The sequence below is a fragment of the Castor canadensis genome, chromosome 1, assembly GCF_047511655.1.
Source record: "Castor canadensis chromosome 1, mCasCan1.hap1v2, whole genome shotgun sequence".
NCBI classification, from domain to species: Eukaryota; Metazoa; Chordata; class Mammalia; order Rodentia; family Castoridae; genus Castor; species Castor canadensis.
Genome location: NC_133386.1, coordinates 33,915,342 through 33,934,630, shown reverse-complemented (window position 1 = coordinate 33,934,630; position 19,289 = coordinate 33,915,342). Strand labels below are relative to the sequence as shown.

The following is a 19,289-nucleotide window of genomic DNA, read 5'->3' as shown; positions in this document are numbered from 1 at the left end:
AAGCCATGAAAAACATGTCTTCTTTCCAACTGTATCCCCAGAGTCTAAAATACTATCTGACCCAAAGGCAAAGAAAAAATTGCAAATCAGTGCATACAAAAGATAAGGACTAAATTGGCAGTTATGTAAAGAATGTCAGACACTTGGAAGAAAAGGTATGACTTGAAATCAGAGACACTGGAACTGGCCCTGAACTTGTCTGCAAAGAGGGAATGATCACTCAAGAGTTCTCCTGTGTTAGCCAGAGGTGAGAGTAGCTTAATGTGGCCAGCACAAGTTTCAGGCTTTGCTTTCATTCATTCATTCAGAACTATTTTTTGAAAAGCTCATCTAGTTATTATTAAGACACAGTGATATGTAAGACTCTTTTTATGGAATTCATGTTGTAGTGAGGGAGATATTTACTACACCAATAAACTAGTACTCAATTGCCCATAAAGTCTGGAAGCATGAAATAATTTATTGTCATACAATGTGTTTTCTATTCTCTGATATCACATGATACATCCAGTGTGTTGTCCTTCCTCAGCAATGCACAGTTCAGCAGCCATTGCATTTCCACTGGTCTCTGAGGCATGTGCATTTTTTATGCATTGATGTCTCTAGAGTTCATTAAATAATCTGTGTATTTAGAAATCCCAGAAGAAATAATTGAGCTAGGTCAAGCTATATAAAAAATAAAGGTTATCTGTGTCCTATAGTTTTTGGCCATCCCTTAGGACATAATTCAGATCAGCAAGTGCTGGGAAAGAGAACAAAATAATTACTGTAATAGTTAACAATTATGTGGCAGTACTGTGTGCCAGGCTGTGCTCCAAGCCATGTGTCCTTTGACTTTATGATACATATCCACCACGCAGGGGTTCAGATGACACTGAGGGTTCTTCCAGTCAGTAGTTCCCAATAAAGATTGAGATAGTGCATTTCGAACAAGCTCCCGGGTATTGCTTATGCTACTGGTGAGTGGGCCACACTTTGAGTAGTGAGGAATAAAGCATTTACATGAGGCTAAACTACTTGCCCTGAGTTTCACAGCTTTTGCAGCTAGGATTCCACCACAGGCAGGTTGTCACCTGAAAGTGGTTTTCAATCACTGAGGATGGTTGCTTTTTTTAGATAAGTGGTCAAGGAACTGACCGTGAGCAGAAAATGGAGATAGGAAGCAAGCCAAAGGACTGGAGAAGAGCACATGGTAGAGGGAACAGCAAATGCAAAGGCTCAGAGATAATAAGATATTTGTACTTGGCAACATATTGAAGTGGTTCGTGAAGAGATTACAACAGGAGTGTCTAAAGTTTGCACTAACTCAGTGTTATTAAGAAAAGTGGGATTTCTAAAATATGATCTGTCTAGGACCTAGGATCTGTCATTGGTAGTTCAGGACTCAAATCTTAACTACACTATACTGTATTACCTTAGGTAAATCACTTACTGTCTCAGATCATTTGTGTTGCTATAACAAAATATACAAAACCTGGTGGTTTATAAACAAAAGAAATTCATGTCTCAGTTCTGAGAGCTAGGAAATCCAAGATCAAGTGGCTAGCAGATTGGTGTCACTGAGGGCTGACATTCTAGCTGACAATAACCACCCTTTTTTTTTTTTTGGCAGCACTGGGGTTTGAACTTAGGACTTCATGCTTGCTAAACAGATGCTCTTACTGCTTGAGCCTCTCTGCCAGCCCTTTTTTGTGATGAGTTTTTTGAGATAGGCTTTGTGAACTATTTGCCCAGGGCTGGCTTTGAGCCCTGATCCTCCTGATCTCTGCCTCCTAAGTAGCTAGGATTACAGGCGTGAGCCATTGGTGCCTAGCACAGTTACCACCTTTTTGCTGTGTCCTCACATGGAAGGCTAAACAAGCTCTCTTGGGGCTCTTTTGTAAGGGCACTGATCCTGTTTGAGAGGTTTCTGCCCGGTCATCTTACAAATTCCCCACCTCCTACTGCTAACACCCTAGAGATTAGGATTTCAACAAACATTCAGACCATAGCACTTGTTCAATTTCCTATTTATTAACTTTTTAATAAACTTTATTAGAATGTATTCATTGTACAGGGGAGGATTCATAGTGACAATTCCTATTAGACTCATATTGTACATGGCCCCCATCATCTCTCTCCCTCAGTCCCCTTCCTGCCCCACTTAAAGCAATTTATGAAGTGTAAGATGATCATATACTGTCACCTTTATTTCTTTCATTCACCCTCACTCCCCCAACAGATACCCCGAACAGACTGTACCTATTTTACAGTCCTGTTCAATTTCCCATTTCTTTAAAAGATGATAAACACAGTTCATGTAGAGTTAGAATTAAATGAATAAAGCTTATAAACTGTCTAGAACATATCCAGATCTAAATGAATATAAACTTTTTAATATTTATATGAAATATATAAATGGTCAAAGATTAAAATTTTAATAGACCCAGTTAAGCTTATAGGTAGAATGTTGATTGAAAGAATATGAATGAGTGGAAAATATAAGGAACATAATAGGCAAAAATATGCTCCAGATGGAGAAATGGCAATATTTCTCTCTCATTGATTTTCCTCTTCTAGGCCAGGAATGAGTTTCATGTAGTTTTAAGACAAGCTATACATTCCAAAGAAAAGTTAAAGTCTGCTCTCTTCTTTTGAAACAGTCCATTAGGTTTTTCCTTCAAGGTGATAGTATCTTTTTTCTAGAAAAGTATTTCTTCTAAGTTCCCTTAAAACTCCTACTTCTTTGAATTTTGCAGAATTTCCATAGAATAAATTTGCTTATGTTTATGCTCACAAGGTACTCATTTGTATATGAATTCTGGAATTTGATAATAGTCCCAGTGCTATTTGGTGTGGAACACATGTTCACTAGTACATACTCAGCCCTCAGTGCAGTTAATGATGGGTGCTCCACCTTGATTTAACAGTCATTTTAATTTATCAGCTACTATCTTACTACTTTTCTTCACTTGGGTGAATTTCTTAAATGGGAAGGAGAAATTACCTGCATAGGCTCTAAAAAGAAAAATTCTCCAAGGATTGGCTGGGTAGTTTATAAAATTCTCATTTAGCCACATTGTCAACATGATGTACCTTGTTTGTGAAACTTTTGTTCAGACCACTCAGGAGAGGCAAGAATATACAGTTGGATAGGGTTTTACCCAAATGGCATTTTGATATCTAGTTCTTCTGCACTACAGAAAAAGAAGGAGGCTGTTGAAAGTGGCAAACGACAAATTGAGAACACCTTAAAAGAGGGCAATGACATACTTGATGAAGCCAGCCGACTTGCCGATGAAATCAACTCAGTCATAGATGTAAGTACTTGATAAAAACCCACAGTTAAGAGAGAGATGATAATGGCACAGGTTCTCATAAGCGAGACACAAGAAAAAAATCTCAGTAATAGAAGCAGATACTCATATTTATTTTCTTGTAGAGGTAAAATTATTTTTTCACTGTTCTCTTATGATATGCCCACTATCAGTGAGATTTGAACTTCACCTTGTTCTCCTGAGAGACGGGTGTTTGCTCACACACTCGCACAATCCTGTGCTTTTCTTGTCACAGTCACAAGGGGCATTCCATGTTCTGAGGGAAGCACTTACAATCTGTTTCAGTATCGTATAACATTAGTTAAAAGAGAAATGTAAATCTATAAACAGACTTTTAACTTACTGTCTAATGTATTTCACAGTGATATATTGTAATAGAAAAGAAAATGGTCTAAAAGATGCTAAATGACTGTCATTTATGCATTTATAGCTATGAAGTAACCTTTTTTAAATGACAGATTTTTCTTGGTGTAAATTGGCTTCATAAAGTTGTTAATCTTTTTCACTAAATAACACTATTCTCTTTTTTGTTATGCTAGTAAATTTAAAGTTTCGTAAAACCTAAGTATGTGTAATTATGTCTCATTGAGAATTCGTAAATTTAAGGGGACTTGAATTTACTTGCAGCTTTTTAATGTCCTCCCTTCTCTCTACATATTAGTATGTGCAAGACATTCAAACCAAATTGTCACCAATGTCTGAAGAGCTTAAAGATAAAATAGATGACCTCTCCCAAGAAATAAAGGACAGGAAGCTTGCTGAGAAGGTGTCCCAAGCTGAGAGTCATGCAGCTCAACTGAATGACTCATCTGCTGTCCTTGATGGGTATGTCATTTGTTGTTGGAAGTTTCTATGTTTCTTGACATTTGTCCAAAAGTTTTGACAAGCAGAAATGGTAGAGAAATCACTTTCAAATTTTGATTTCTGTAATTATGAACAAAAGAGCGAGATGGCCTTTTTATGGAATATCCTAATTAGAAGGTGGTAGGCAAAGCTCTACTGGAGAAGCATAAAAAGTCAAAGTTAAAAGTGGATTCAAATATGGCTTGTTAGGAAGTCATCGTAGCCTTAGGTTACCCTTAGAAAATTATTTTTTGTTCTTTATTGGAAAGCACAGTGGTTGGCTTTATTAGCATTTTAAATAATAATACATAAACACATTCTGCTTCAAATTTCAGTTTTATGTTTCTAATGGAATCAAAATAATTTATTGATAGAAAGTACCTTTTGAAAATGTAGCCCTAGACATAGACTTTTAGTCTTTTTCTCTCTTTATTTCAAACTCCAGGAAGATAATACATACTCCCCTTAGAAACAGCTGGTGATGGCTGAAATTAATACATGGGTCAAAAGCGAGAAGGGCAGGAGAAAATGGTGTATTTGACTGGGAAACAGCCTTCTAAGTATTAGTGATATGTTTCCCCTATACTTTTGTAATTATGATAAATACAGGAGTTATTGGACCAAGAATAATTTTCCCAAATAAGTCTATATTTAATATACACCACATGCAAGGCTATGTTTCCATACTTGATATTCACTGGTACAAGGAAAATGTTAATTGTTCAAAAACTCTGGGCATCACATTCACAATTCATTTTGTAACAACCTTTTTCTGATTTAGAATGAAGAGTGGTAGATACGGCAAAGAGCTAGCAGTCAGCAGAACCAGATTCCAATTACTTCATTAGGGATGTGTTAGTCATGTGAACTAAAGCAAGAGATTTGATTTTACCTCCTTAGATTTCTTTATCCTCTTTTGGGAAGTGCATGCACCCCAAAGAGATATGAAATTTATTCCATAAATGTGTATAAGTGCTCTGAAGCTTGCAGCATGCTTCACAAATAATGTGAAGGACTGTCTCACTGCACACACTAGCCTGGTGCACGTAGTTGTAGTGGCTCTTAGAAGAAGATATGTTATGTCCCAGTCTATGAGGCCAGAACTATGTGATAGATTTCACAGGAAAGCAAGAATTGAAGAAGAAGCAGATTTATTAAAGGGCCTGATATTAAGAAGTATTGGCCCAGAATGAGATTAGGGCGATGGCTGATAAACATATTGACATCCTGGTTTTTTTGGTTTAGCTAGTGTTCCAGGGAGCAGCTGGGATAATTAGTTTGTCAATGACTGACAAGGTTTTTTGCTAGCTTGTATAATCTTCTCTATGACATCATAAGGTCAAATACATTGGTATTGTTCCATTTGAATTCAGAAAAACAGTTTCTGCAAAACAAAGTAAAACAGCCTTCCTGCCAGACAAGACAGAGTCCTTTATAAAATGGAGTAGGTTAGGCTAACTTGAGTTGGAGCCTTTTGTCTTACACATTTTTAATTATTCTTTTATTAGAATACATTAATAATATGAGAGGATTTCACTGGATGTTATGCTTTTTTTTCATTTATTCATATGTGCATACAATGTTTGGGTCATTTCTTTCCCTACCCCTTTCCCCTCCCTCCCCCCACCACCCCTTACCTCTCCCTCCCACCCCCTCGCTTCCAGGCAGAATCTGTTTTGCCCTTATCTCTAATTTTGTTGAAGACAGAGTATAAACAATAATAAGAAAGATAAGGATAGCTATACAGGGAGATTCCTAGCATTGCTTCCTTGTACATATGTGTTACATTCTAAGTTGATTCTTCTAGAGCTGACCTTTTCTGCAGTTCCTGGTCCCCTTCTCCTATTGACCTCTGTCGCTTTAAAGTTTCTGCATTAGTTCCTTTGCATTGAAGACATCAAATACTATCATGTTTTTGGGTTTCTTGCCTATCCCCATACCTCCCTTGTGTGCTCTCGCCTTATCATGTGACCAAAGTCCAATCACCTTGCTGCATTTGCCCTTGATCTAATGTCCACATATGAGGGAGAACATACAATTATTGGTCTTCTGAGCCTGACTAAGCTCACTCAGGATGATGTTCTCCAGTTCCATCCATTTACTTGCGAATGATAAGATTTCATTCTTCTTCATGGCTGAGTAGTATTCCATTGTGTATAAATACATTTTCTTAATCCATTCATCAATAGCGGGGCATCTTGGTTGTTTCCATAACTTGACTATTGTGAATAGCACTGCAATAAACGTGGGTGTGCAGGTGCCTCTGGAGTAACCTATGTCACAATCCTTTGGGTATATCCTTAGGAGTGGGATTGCTGGATCATATGGCAGATCTATGTTTAGATTTTTAAGAAGCCTTCAAAACTTTTTCCAGAGTGGTTGTACTAGCTTACATTCCCACCAGCAGTGTAAGAGGGTTCCTTTTTCCTCACATCCTCGCCAACACCTGTTGTTGGTGGTGTTGCTAATGATGGCTATTCTAACAGGGGTGAGGTGGAATCTTAGTGTGTTTTTGATTTGCATTTCCTTTATGTCTAGAGATGGTGAACATTTTTCATGTGTTTTTTGACCATTTGAATTTCTTCTTTTGAGAAAGTTCTGTGATGTTATGCATTTTAAGACATGTTGGTAGTATTATATACCTGAATTACTTTAGGAATATGAGTTTAAATAGAAAACACAGTACAATAAGTAGCTATCTCATGATAATTTTGGATGATCCTAATTGTATTGGCCATAATCATTTGACAGTCATTTTTGTTGTAACTATATTATTTGAGTGCTGTTTTTTTTTTTTGGTTCAATCCAACAGAATCCTTGATGAAGCTAAAAACATCTCCTTCAATGCCACTGCAGCCTTCAAAGCTTACAGCAATATTAAAGACTATATTGATGAAGCTGAGAAAGTTGCCCAAGAAGCCAAAGCTCTCGCACATGAAGCTACAAAGCTGGTAAGAAATGAATAGCATTATGTGCTGAGAATGGAAGTCAATCTTTCTTGAGTAAATTCCTAAGCTAAATTTTTCAAATTTAAGTGAGCTCTAAAAACATCCTAGTAAATTAGAATACCTATCTTGAATTATTTTTGAAGTCCTCTTTTAAGTTTTGTCACAATAAATCCTCAATATGCTGTAGACATAACAGAACTCTCTTCACAGTCACCTACTACTTATCATTTCAGGGTCTTGAAAATCTTGCCAATGCTGAGCAGATATGTGCCATAGCTCACAAACCAAAAACAGGCAAATAGAATACTCTAGAGAGAGAAATTAATCACCATGAATCCAAATGTCGTCAGTAAAAAGAAGTACCTTGAAAATTAACACCATTGCTTACAGTCACACTCATGTTTGTTAATGGAGTTTGACTATTAAGTGTACTTTTTACAAAACGAATCATAGGCTTCTTAGCCATTTATACTATCTTTATGAATTGAAAATCCCTTAACCTTTGGTGGTGGTCATTGTGCAAAAAGCAGGTGGAACTAATATTTCAAAGTTTGGGGCTTCCAAGTTATATTATTGGAGTATGTTTAATATTGAAAACTCTTCATACGTTATAGCAGAGCAACATTTTGTAAATAATGTGATAAACCTTGATAATGCTACTTTCGGTCAAAAAAACATATCAAAGGAAGCACATTGTGAATTTAGATGTTAAGAACCATCATTTCAGACATTTTATTTCACACAGAATATCCAAATACATCAGAAATTGGGGGGTGGGAGGAATCTATGATTGAATATTTGATTGTGAATGAAGTATGTATAGATCTTAGTAGTAAAGAAACAGATGGGTTTGTTGCTTTGATATTGGACAAAAATATATTTTTGGATCTGAGTGACATTAGAGACAATTATTATAATCTTGGGGGCTGGTTCTTTCATGGTTGTAATGAAGACATCATATTTCATCTAGAATTACTACCATTTTTGTTTTTTCTGGAAAGAGCTCAACTAATGTCATATGCTCTATTCATTTCTTACTCAAACTTGTGACAAAATCATTGCAGAAATTTTCCTATGCTCAGTTATCAAAATAAATGGTTTTCAACTCTAACCTAGGATTTAATACATTTTCTTTGTGTGTGTGTGTGGTACTAGGGCTTGAACTCAAGGCCTACACCTTGATCCACTCCACCAGCCCTTTTTTGTGATAGAGTTTTTTGAGATAGGGTCTCGCAAACTATTTGCCAGAACTGGCTTTGAACTGTAATCCTCTTGATTTCTGCCTCCTGAGTTGCTAGAATTACAGGTGTGATCCGCCAGCACAATGCATTTTCTTATGGAGAGTATTATGTTTTTAAAGACTCTAATTTTCAAGTTCACCATTTTCACCTAATCTGTATTTTAGTGTCAGCCATTTTCATCACTTAGCACAGAGTCTGGCAAATAGTGGAAACACAGAGTAAACAAAGGAATTAACTTCATTATGAATTTATGCATATTATACATGTCAGTACAAATCTTGCAATTGCCATGGCTGCATCTTTATAAATTTCTTCTGACACTGTGTTACAGATCTATTCAATTTCACCCACATCTAATATTCTTACTTTACATATAGGAAACTCCCTTTTTTATGCTAATATGAATTATGTACTTCCTCCTCCTTACCACAATGCTTCCACCTAATGGTCTAACCACCCTTAAACATAGAGCTGTAGTTAGTTCTCAAACTTTCCAACATGCCCTCTGTTACTGTTATTCCTTTTCTTTTTCTACAAACTGGGTAAAAATAACTAAATGTCTCTGAAGAAGTATGAGGTAAGTGCTAAAGAAATCACTGTTTTATTAAATGGCTATAAGCAAGTACAAAGAATACTGATTTGTCACTGAAAGTGTTTTGGAGAATGTTTTATGAACAGAATGAATAAAGCTTTAATTTTAAGAGGCCTTTATACTATAGTTACATTTTTCTGTAAATATATTCACCAAATATTCAGTTGAGCAATTATCTACCATCCCATAAATAAAGATCTGTTATTATTGTATTGTTAGAGCTATAGATAAACACTGAAGGATGAGATTAAGTTTATTATTTATCTATAAAAGAATTCAAAGGATAACAATACAGAAGAGTCCTCTAATCATTTGAGTCTAGAAAGAAGATGAATGTTTATAATGAATTAGAAAGAAAAATCAAAGGAACAAAGTGCACATTTGCAGGAGAGACAAAAAGACCAATTAGACAAGTAATAAAACAACCAAGTACTACTGTGAAAACAGAGGAGGGGAAAAAAAAACATTGAAAATACCATAGGAAAGGAACAAATGAATGCTAGAAATAACCTCTAAGCAAAAATTGATTGACATAGCATTTTAAAAGCAACTTTGTTTTCAAAGACGATTTACTTAATTCTATTTATTAACACATACAGATAATCAAGAATGGAATGAAAGGAAAATACAAGAAGGGAGAGTTTATATCAATCTAAATTTGTAATACAGTGTTCTTAGCTGAAGAATATCTGCTGCTTGTCTTCCATAGTACTGGGGATTGAGTTCAGGGTCTTATACTTGTTAGGTATGTGCTCTACCACTGAGTCACACCCTCAGCACTTTTTGCTTATATTTTTGAAATAGGGTATCATTTTATGTCTGAGTCAGCCTGGACTATAAACCTCCTATTTGTGTTTCCTTGCATAACTGGAATGACAGGCATGTGCCATAGCACCCACTCATTGATTGAGATAGACCTCACAAACTTTTTACCACAGATGGCCTGGAACCATGATCCTCTCAATACTACTCCTAAGTAGTTAAGATTACAGGCTTAAGTCCCCATATGCAGCCCTCCCATAGATAATTTCTTTAAATATCAAGGTGAAATATATTCTAAAAACTGAGATACTGTGGAAATACTGAAACTACCTTTCTATTCGTGTCAGGTTGGAAATGTACTACATAGCATTTGCTTCCCTACATACAACCTCCACAAACAATATTAGAATTTCCCTTGGTGAGTGCAAGGAAAAAGAGAAAATAATTATGTCCCTTTAGAGGTAATGGGGTATGGAGATCAATAATTTTGTTCTAATATTAATTGGTTGCATGCTATAAAGAGACCCTAAAACATAAGAGAATTAAATTTTTTTAAATTTTTTTTCCCTTTTTCTTTTATTATTCATATGTGCATACAAGGCTTGGGTCATTTCTCCCCCCTGCCCCCACCCCCTCCCTTACCACCCACTCCGCCCCCTCCCTCTCTGCCCCCCTCAATACCCAGCAGAAACTATTTTGCCCTTATCTCTAATTTTGTTGTAGAGAGAGTATAAGCAATAATAAGAAGGAACAAGGGTTTTTGCTGGTTGAGATAAGGATAGCTATACAGGGCATTGACTCACATTGATTTCCTGTGTGTGGGTGTTACCTTCTAGGTTAATTCTTTTTGATCTAACCTTTTCTCTAGTTCCTGTTCCCCTTTTCCTATTGGCCTCAATTGCTTTTAAGGTATCTGCTTTAGTAAGAGAATTAAATATTTTTAAAATTTTCCAAATAATAGGTCAACCTTAAATCTATATTATTAGGCTAAATCAGATTTTAGAATTTGATAAACAAATAGATTTCATATGCTAGCTGAACATGATGGCACATACCTGTAGCTACTCAGGAGGCTGAGACAGGAGGATTGAGAGTTCAAGGCAGGCCAGCATGGGTTACATAGGGAGACACTATTTCCAAAAAAAAAAAAAATTCATATGGTCTCCAGAGGAAATAACCCCTGTTTCAGTGGCACTTGGGAATGAGATCCTCTTCTATCCTTTTCCACTGGAAAAGTATTAGGTTCTATGCCTTGGAATCTGTTACATCCAAACAACAAACAACAAAAAAGAAGGGTATAATAGAATAAATTCCACAGTTCTGGTTCTTAAAATTAATAATCATCACACATTCTCCACCTACTATGAAATGTCACCTTCTTTCCTTCCCCCTTCTCTCCTTCCTTTCTCCAAGGCAATGGAATATGAGCTTTTTTGGTTTGTATTCTTTCACGTGCAAAATCTAGGCAGTCTCCAACTTCTCTAGGTATCTTTCAATCAAAAAAACGAATCACCTTTTACTTCCCTTGGTAACTGAAGAGTTACTCTTTCTTGTCTGCTCCACTGCAGTTATTGTCATTATCTGAAACATTCTCTCATTATCTCTGTCTTTCTTTCTAACACACCCATCCACAATTGTCCCTTTATACCCTCTAGTCCTGACCCGTATCTCAGTTTGTCTCTGTGTTTAGTTAGGCCTTCATTTGGAAGACCTACTGGCTATATTACTTGGGGTTCTTCAGAGAAACAGAACAAGTACGAATAAAAAAATAGATGAGGGAGGGAGAGAGAGAGAGAGAGGTAGATAGATAAATAGATAACATTAGTTGACTGATTTTTGAAGAATTAGCTCATTTTCTTAGGGAGGATGAGAAGTCACACAATTTGCCTGCTGGAGACTCACAAATGCCAGTGATCTAGTTCCATTCTAGTTCAAATGCCCAAGAACCAGAGGAAGCCATTATCCCAGTGTGAAGGCCAGAAAAGATGACATCAGATGTTCTAACTCAATTTGTATGGCAGGAAAAAATCTGCCTCAATCTTTGGTAACATTCAGCCTCTCAGTAGATTGATTAGATGTTCAACCACATTGGAGAGGGCCAAATGTTTTACTCTGATTTAGAGACATCCTCATAGACACGCCCTGTCAGAATGTTTAATCTGTATACCTATGGACAGTCAGGTTGACCCATAAAATCAGCCATTACACTGGCCTTTAGCTCCAGTATACGATGTGGTCTTCCTGTGTATTCTTCAAATGCAGGTGTTTTCATCTGCCACACAATAGCCCATATTTCTTGGGAGCCATGATTAAAAAAGAAATCTTTGTTAAGTTCTTACCCAGGCATTTTTAGGAAAAAATTATAAAATACAGAGGAAAGAGAGGGCAGTTTGAAAATATGTTTCTTTCATAGAAACAATAATAGAGGCACAATTAGGAAAGGCAGTATAAGCAACATATAAGCTTTAGACAAACTGAAAAAAATAGGAAAAGGATATTATATAGGAGAGGAATATAACTAAAAATTAAGTTTGGGTGATGACACTTAAATCCTAGGGAACATATAAACTGTTCTTGTGGGTAATTTCCTAGTGTTCTTACTCTAACATGAGAAGAGTAAAAATCCACAGACAACTCAAAAAGAGCTTTTTCTTGCTTTAGGGTGAAATGTCAAAGGAATAAACTAGGCTTGAAAATTTACTCTTATGTGGCAGATCAGAGGGTAAAATCCCTGGTAGAAAGCTCTGACTACTACAGAATGCACTTCATTCCCTGAACTACTATAAAATTTATTTTAAAATGAATGTCAACAGAGATCAAAGAAAACTGAGATTAAAAAAGCAAAAGTGAACAAAAAAAGTAAATGTGCACAAATCTAAGGAAGCATTGTGAAAATCATAACGCATTGAATTAAAACGAAAGGACTAAAATATGAGAATTAAGAACATGGAAAATGAGGAAAGGAGTGAGTTAAGTTTTTAATATCCTTGAATTTGGGGAAGGAGAGTAAAGGAGCTGGCTTATCACCATTAATTTTTATTAAGTATATGGATTAAACATCAAGGACGGTTGTAAAAGAATAAAAATAATAGTATTAGAATTCTCCCTGGAAACAGAATTAATAGGATCCCTATACACAGTCATGCATCACCTAACATAACATTCTGAGAAATGTGCCATTAGGCAATTTCTTTCTTGTGTGAACATCATAGAGTGCACTTAGACAAACTAAAGCGGCTACACTGTCACTGGCAGATATAATCACATGGGACCACCAGTGCATGTGTGGTCCTCTTTCACCAAAATGCTACGTGGCATATGCCTAGATAAATAAAAAGAGGGATTTATATTTGCAAAGAATTGACTTATGGGATGTGGAATTTGGCAAATGTAAAGTTTGTAGGGCAAGCCGGGCCAGCAGGCTAGAGACCAGAGAAGAGTTAATGTTGTAGTCTTGAGTCCAAAGGCAGTGTGAAGGCAAAAAAATTTCTTTCTCAGGAGACCTCCATCTTGTCTTCTACCAGTTGGATGATGCTCCCCTGCCTACATAATGGAGGGTAATCTGCTTTACTTAAAATCTGCTGATTTAAAAAACATACCTCATAGCAAGAAAGAGAAAGAAAAAAGAAATATGCCAGCTCTTACTACATTGACTGTGTGACAGGGGGACACATCTAGTCTGAATCTAGTGACCAAAAGTATCCATGTGCCTCCACCCTCACCCTAACTATAAGGGAGGCTGGGAAAAAAAGGAGCCACATAGAATTTTGATGAATATTAATTGTCTGTAACTCAAGTTGCCTTCATAATAGGAAGCAAACAGTCTGAAGTTGGCAACAATGTTTTCAGTGGATTAAAGATTTTAGAACAGCAATCATCTACATATGACTTACACAAAATACTGCTAACCTATGAAGGTACAGAGGGCTAAAAATAAAGGGATCATAAAGACATATCAGGTAAACTCTAATGAGGAAACAGACGATATGCTATAATTAATAACAATCAAAATGGGCTTTATGTTTTTAAAAAGGTATTAGAGATAAAGAAAATAATTATTATAGAATAAAAGAGTAAGTTAGCAGGAAGATTAAAAAGCTATGAACTTGTAAGGTCATAATTGCAAAGCCTAAGAATAAGTAAGACAAACATGTCAGAATGAGAAAATTGATACATCTATGCTGACAGATTTTACCATATCTCTTAAAACTTGGTAGGTCAAGCAAAGAAATGTCAGGATGCAGATTTGAAATATACCATAAGCAGGATGATTAAGTGGCTTTATAGAACTTTATAACAACTAGATAATTAATTCTATATGCTTCATTAGATAAAGTACTCATGAAACTTAAAAAAAAAAGGCCATGAACTAGAACACAAAAGCAAATATCAGCAACTCCTAGACTACGTTCTCTGACCACAGTGCACTAAAATTAGAAATCAATTCAAAATGATTGATGCAAAACCAATGTCAAAAAACAGTCTTAAAATTAAAAACACTTCACACTAGTTCAGGAGTCAGAGAAAAAGCATAATTTGAAATTACTAAATACTTAATCACAGAATGAAAATAAAACTTCACAAATGTGTGGGGTGAAAATAAAATGGCACCTACAGGAAAATGTATAGTTTTAAATGCAGATATTAAGAAAGATAAGAGCTGAAACTAATTATGTAAGGTTTCTGTTCAAGAAGCTTAAAAAAGTGTAACCAAAGAAATAAAAACAAAAGAAGAAATTAATGATATAGAAAAAACATTAGACAGGGTTGGTAAAACAGAGCTGATTCTAGGAATAAAGACGCAAATAAACAGAGAAGACAAAAACAATTAAGCCAACAGAGGTGTCACACATGAGCAGAGTTAGAAATAAAAAGCAACTATAACTATGCATGCTGTATAGGTTAAACATAAGTAGGAATATGTGAGAGTACACAAGTGACTTTATTCTAATGAATTAGACTTAGATGAGTGGACATCACGTCTAGATAAAAGTTTACTTGAAACAAAATGGCAAATCTAAGTATAATTATAGACATTAAATGAATCAGGTCAACAGTTAATAATTTATCTACAATGAAAAGTCTACCAAAACATCAAGGATCCATTAGAAACAATGTCCCAAAGAACAGAAAATGAAGAAAAGTTTCTTCAGTTTTTACAAGACTGCCATCATCTTCATTTTTTCTTTTTATCTTTTTTTTTTTTTTTTTTTTGGTGGTACTGGCAATTGGACTCAGGACCTCAGCTTCACACTTGCAAAGCAAGCATTCTGCCTTTTACACCACACCACTACAACCTTAATCCTTTTACGCTTTACTTATTTTGGGGATGAGGTCTCGTATTTATGCCTAGACTGTGATACTCCTATTTGTGCTTCAACACATAGCTTTGATGACAGGCATGCACCACTGCACCCGGCCATTGGCTGAGGTGGGGACCCAGTTGACTCCAAATGTGATCCTCCCAATCTCTGCCTCTTGAGTAACTAGGATTGCAGTTACCAGCCATGGTAACTGTCAAGGCTGGTATAATCTTGCTGGAAAACCCTATAGCAAACAGTATTAAACTAATGACCAGTCATTTAAACAAAGATGCAGAACTTTTAGAATTTTTTAACAACTTATAATACTTAAAAATATGTAAGTTATATTAAAAACCTATACTAAAATTAACTACACAGATTACACAGTTTTATTTTAAAACTGTATGTACTCTACCCATATATGGAATTACCACAGTGAAATCCCATTATATTATTAATGTAGGATTATTCAAAAATAAAATTAAAAAACAATAAAAATGAAATTTTGATTAGGACCTATTTTCATCCAATCACCTACAGCCTGTGTTTAAGGGACTGTAGTTAATCTGTTGAGGAAAGTGTTAAACTTCATACTTAATGAAAAAGTAGTTAATAAAGTACTCAAGGACTTAAAAAACGTTTGTTTCTTTTTCTTTTTAGGAAGTATTGTATTGTTTTGAACTTTGGGTTATTTCTAAATTTGAGTGAATAGCAATATTAGAAGTGAAGCTGCTCTGAAGATTTGTGTTTGTCTTTTATACACATGTCCATTCATTGCATAGGGATAAATATTAATGAGTCAGCTGGTTGGATCATGTGGAAGGTGTATGTTTCACTTTTAGGCCACTTCACAAAGTGATTCTATCATGTCACATTCCCATCAGCAGTACCTCTGGGTTCCAATTTGTTCAAATCATCATTAACACTAGTTATGGTTAATCCATTCAACTTTAACCATTCTAATAGGTGTGTAGTGATATGTCATCATAGTTCTAATCTTCATTTCCCTTGTGACCAGTACTTAGCATCTTTTCATGTGCCTGTTTTTCATCCATATTTTTTCTTTGATGAGTCTGTTCCAAGCTTTTCTCAACCTTTGATTGAGATGTTTGTTTACTTTGTTTTGAAATTCAAGAATTCTATACTCTGGATTCAAGTCTTTTTTTCAGATATTTGACTCGCAACTATTTTTCCCATTTGTAGCTTGTCAAAAGACATTATCGGTGTCTTTCAAAGAATGGAAGGACTTAACTTTGAAGAAATCCAGTTCATCATCTTTTAATTTTATAGATTACACTTTTGGTGTCACATCTGAATAATATTTGGTAATCCACAGTCACGTGTATTTTCTGATATGGTTTATTGTAGAAGTTTCATAGTTTTAGGTTTTACATTTATGTAATCCGCTTTAGTTAATTTTTATATGGTGTGAGGTGTGTATTAAAATATGTTTACATATAAAAAATCATATGATCTTTACAATTATTATAAAAGCAGTTCATGCAGACAAGGAGGAGAGAGGAAATATAAAATTGTGCACAATTCCACAACCACAGATAATTAGTTTAAAACATTATTACATATCTACCTATACTTTTTCTATGCAAATACTTTTTGCACAAATGGGTGATTTTTACACAACCGTTTTTAGCTTAGTATAGCAATTAACATCACATACATATTTTTAGAAATATGTATGTCTCAAAAAATTGTATCTTAAAATATACATAGGACTAGATTCAACCATTTCTTTTGAGAATTTACTTTATTTTAGTAAGAATATTACCCCTGATTTTTAACAGTAGCTTAACACACCAAAGTATAAATTTCTTCTGATACATAATTTACATAAGCACACTTCAGCTCATCAGTGACATGTCCTATACCCTGCACATTTTGCATAGTTTTCTTTATTAAAAAGATTTGAAATCTAAAATCATCTCAGTTATCATATTATCTTGGCACATTAGCCCCTCTAGAAGTAAGTAAAATTTATCCTCTAAAATAAGTTATTTCATAAAGAAGGAGTAACTGAGTAAGTAATAAATCATACTGATGAGCTGTTAGTTCCTACTGTCTTTAAAAATTAAACAAACAAACACACAAAAAAACATTTTGCTTCTCCTCTTGGAGCCAACTCTTTCCATGAATTTAGAAAGTTTATCTCTAGTAAAGTTATTTGAGAAATATTATAAAAGTAATTATACTTATATTCAGAGCAATATATACAATTTTCAAGTTTGCTTGTTCAGAAAATGAATGACTTGGATTCAAGCTTAGCACCCTGATAAACTATAACTTGCCTTCGGGTCTCCCTTTTATGTCTCATTCCCCTAACAGAGCTTCCTCCTCTGACAGCCAACACTTAGGCCTTTCTCTGCTCCCATTATGGCAATGATCATTTTTCTTTATAAGTAACTTTTGGGGTTGTCTCTCCACACCACTGCATTCTAGTATCTTCAGGGAAAGTATCATCTTTCCATTGAATATTCAGGGATTACTATGGTGTTTGAAATATCTAAAAACCTTTTTGTCAGATAAATTAATACATTCATTCATCTATTAGTCAATAATATGTCTTAGCAAGAGTCACTATGAACATTTAACACAAAATGGAAAGAAGGAAATTAGCACATATTAAAATGTAATTAAGTGCCAAGCCTTCCATTAACTTTTTATAATTTATAATTTCATTTTTCTGCATGTTTCCTACTGACTTAAATTATTTCACATTTCCCTATTTAAATACAAAATAATAATAGTTATAGAAATTTACATATAATAATACATTCCATTTTGTATGTCATAACACATTTTATATAATTTATGTATGTACACATATGCATATATATACATACACTGAGTACTAAAGAACCTATTTATAAAAGTATGACCTCTAAAAGGCAAGAAACAAAATATCTTACAACTCTAAGAATCTCATTTGTATTTCACATATGCTGTAGACACAGCTCAAAAATTCATACGTGATGCTATGAATATGCATGAAGTATGATGAGTTTGAAAACTGTTTCATCACCTGTCCTGATTCTGTTGCTCTGCTTCAGTAACTCACTAAGCAATGTGGGAAAAGGGTCTCTTCAAATTTCAATCAGTCGAAACAGCTCTGTTCGTCCATAAGATGCTAGTGTTTGCCATTCCTTTATCATACGGAAAGCTTGCCTCTCAAACCTGGATTGCTGGCAGATTGCTCGTAACTGACAGCTGTATGCCATCAGTTCTTTACTTCAATATTGGAGAGTGTCTGCAAACAGTCTTATTCTTCCACATTGCCTAAATCCAAACCTTTTCATTCATAGGTGCTGTCTGAGGTTACCATTCTCTATTTTCTGGCCTATGTTATTATAATGGCCAACTGATAGCAGCTTCTTTTCTCATGTAGAGTTACCCAATTCATCTTCCTGAACTGCGTCACTGACTGCACTGCCCTACTGTAAAACTTCATTATAACAAATTGCTTATTGCCTAGTTTCCTTAGCTTGACATTGAACCCTCCCAGAAACCATCTCTCCCCATCTATACCTTTACTTCCCCACACTATCTCCATGAACTCTGCAGTCCTGTGGAGCTGAAATACTTGTCCTCCCTTCCACACATGAAAATTCCCTGCCTGTCTACCTTTCCTTTCCCTATTTCTACTACACCTCATACATACCTAATATATCACCTATCTTCTTATATCTGAGCAATGAATGGCTGACTATAAAGATCCAGGGACTAATCAGTGGCTTTCTAAAAAGCAGGAAAGATAAGATCCCTGGAAACAAAAACCAAATGATATTCAAAAATGCAAAAAAACAAAAAATATAAAATAGCAGTAGGAATGTCAATCAATAGGTAATCTTCAGTCAGAGCTCAGTCTCGTTACTGGATAAAGATACAAGACTACAGGAGAAGATCAGTAAGATAATAAATATCCAGTACGACTAATAGACAAAAATCAGAAAGGTTATCAACTATCCATATGAGGAATATTGGTAGCTGATATAGCCCTATCAGAGGTAAAATGACTACAACTTTAATAGGTGGTGAAGGATATTAAGAAATTATTGTGAATAATTATATGGCAATAATTTGTACATGGAATGTACAAATTTTTAAAAATCACAAACTACCAAAACTCACACCAAAATATCTATCTCTACATGATCAGTGTTTATCAGGGCATGGAGGGAAGAAAGGCGGGATTAAAAAGACATGATATAGTGTCTTCTCTGCTTTGTGGTGATTGTTTCATGGTATACCTATGTCAAAACTTTAAGTTG

The 19,289-nt window shown here is 35.1% G+C and overlaps 1 protein-coding gene across 4 annotated transcripts in view; it reads left to right on the top strand.

The window, feature by feature from the left end:
* Positions 1-19,289, top strand: part of Lama2 (laminin subunit alpha 2) — a 630,868-nt gene that overhangs the window by 523,205 nt on the left and 88,374 nt on the right. For all 4 annotated transcript variants that reach the window (XM_074074982.1, XM_074074980.1, XM_074074975.1 and 1 more), the window contains exons 38-40: positions 3,183-3,299; positions 3,979-4,142; positions 6,973-7,111. In XM_074074982.1, the coding sequence (XP_073931083.1) occupies positions 3,183-3,299; positions 3,979-4,142; positions 6,973-7,111 (420 nt within the window). The remainder of the gene's footprint in view (positions 1-3,182; positions 3,300-3,978; positions 4,143-6,972; positions 7,112-19,289) is intronic.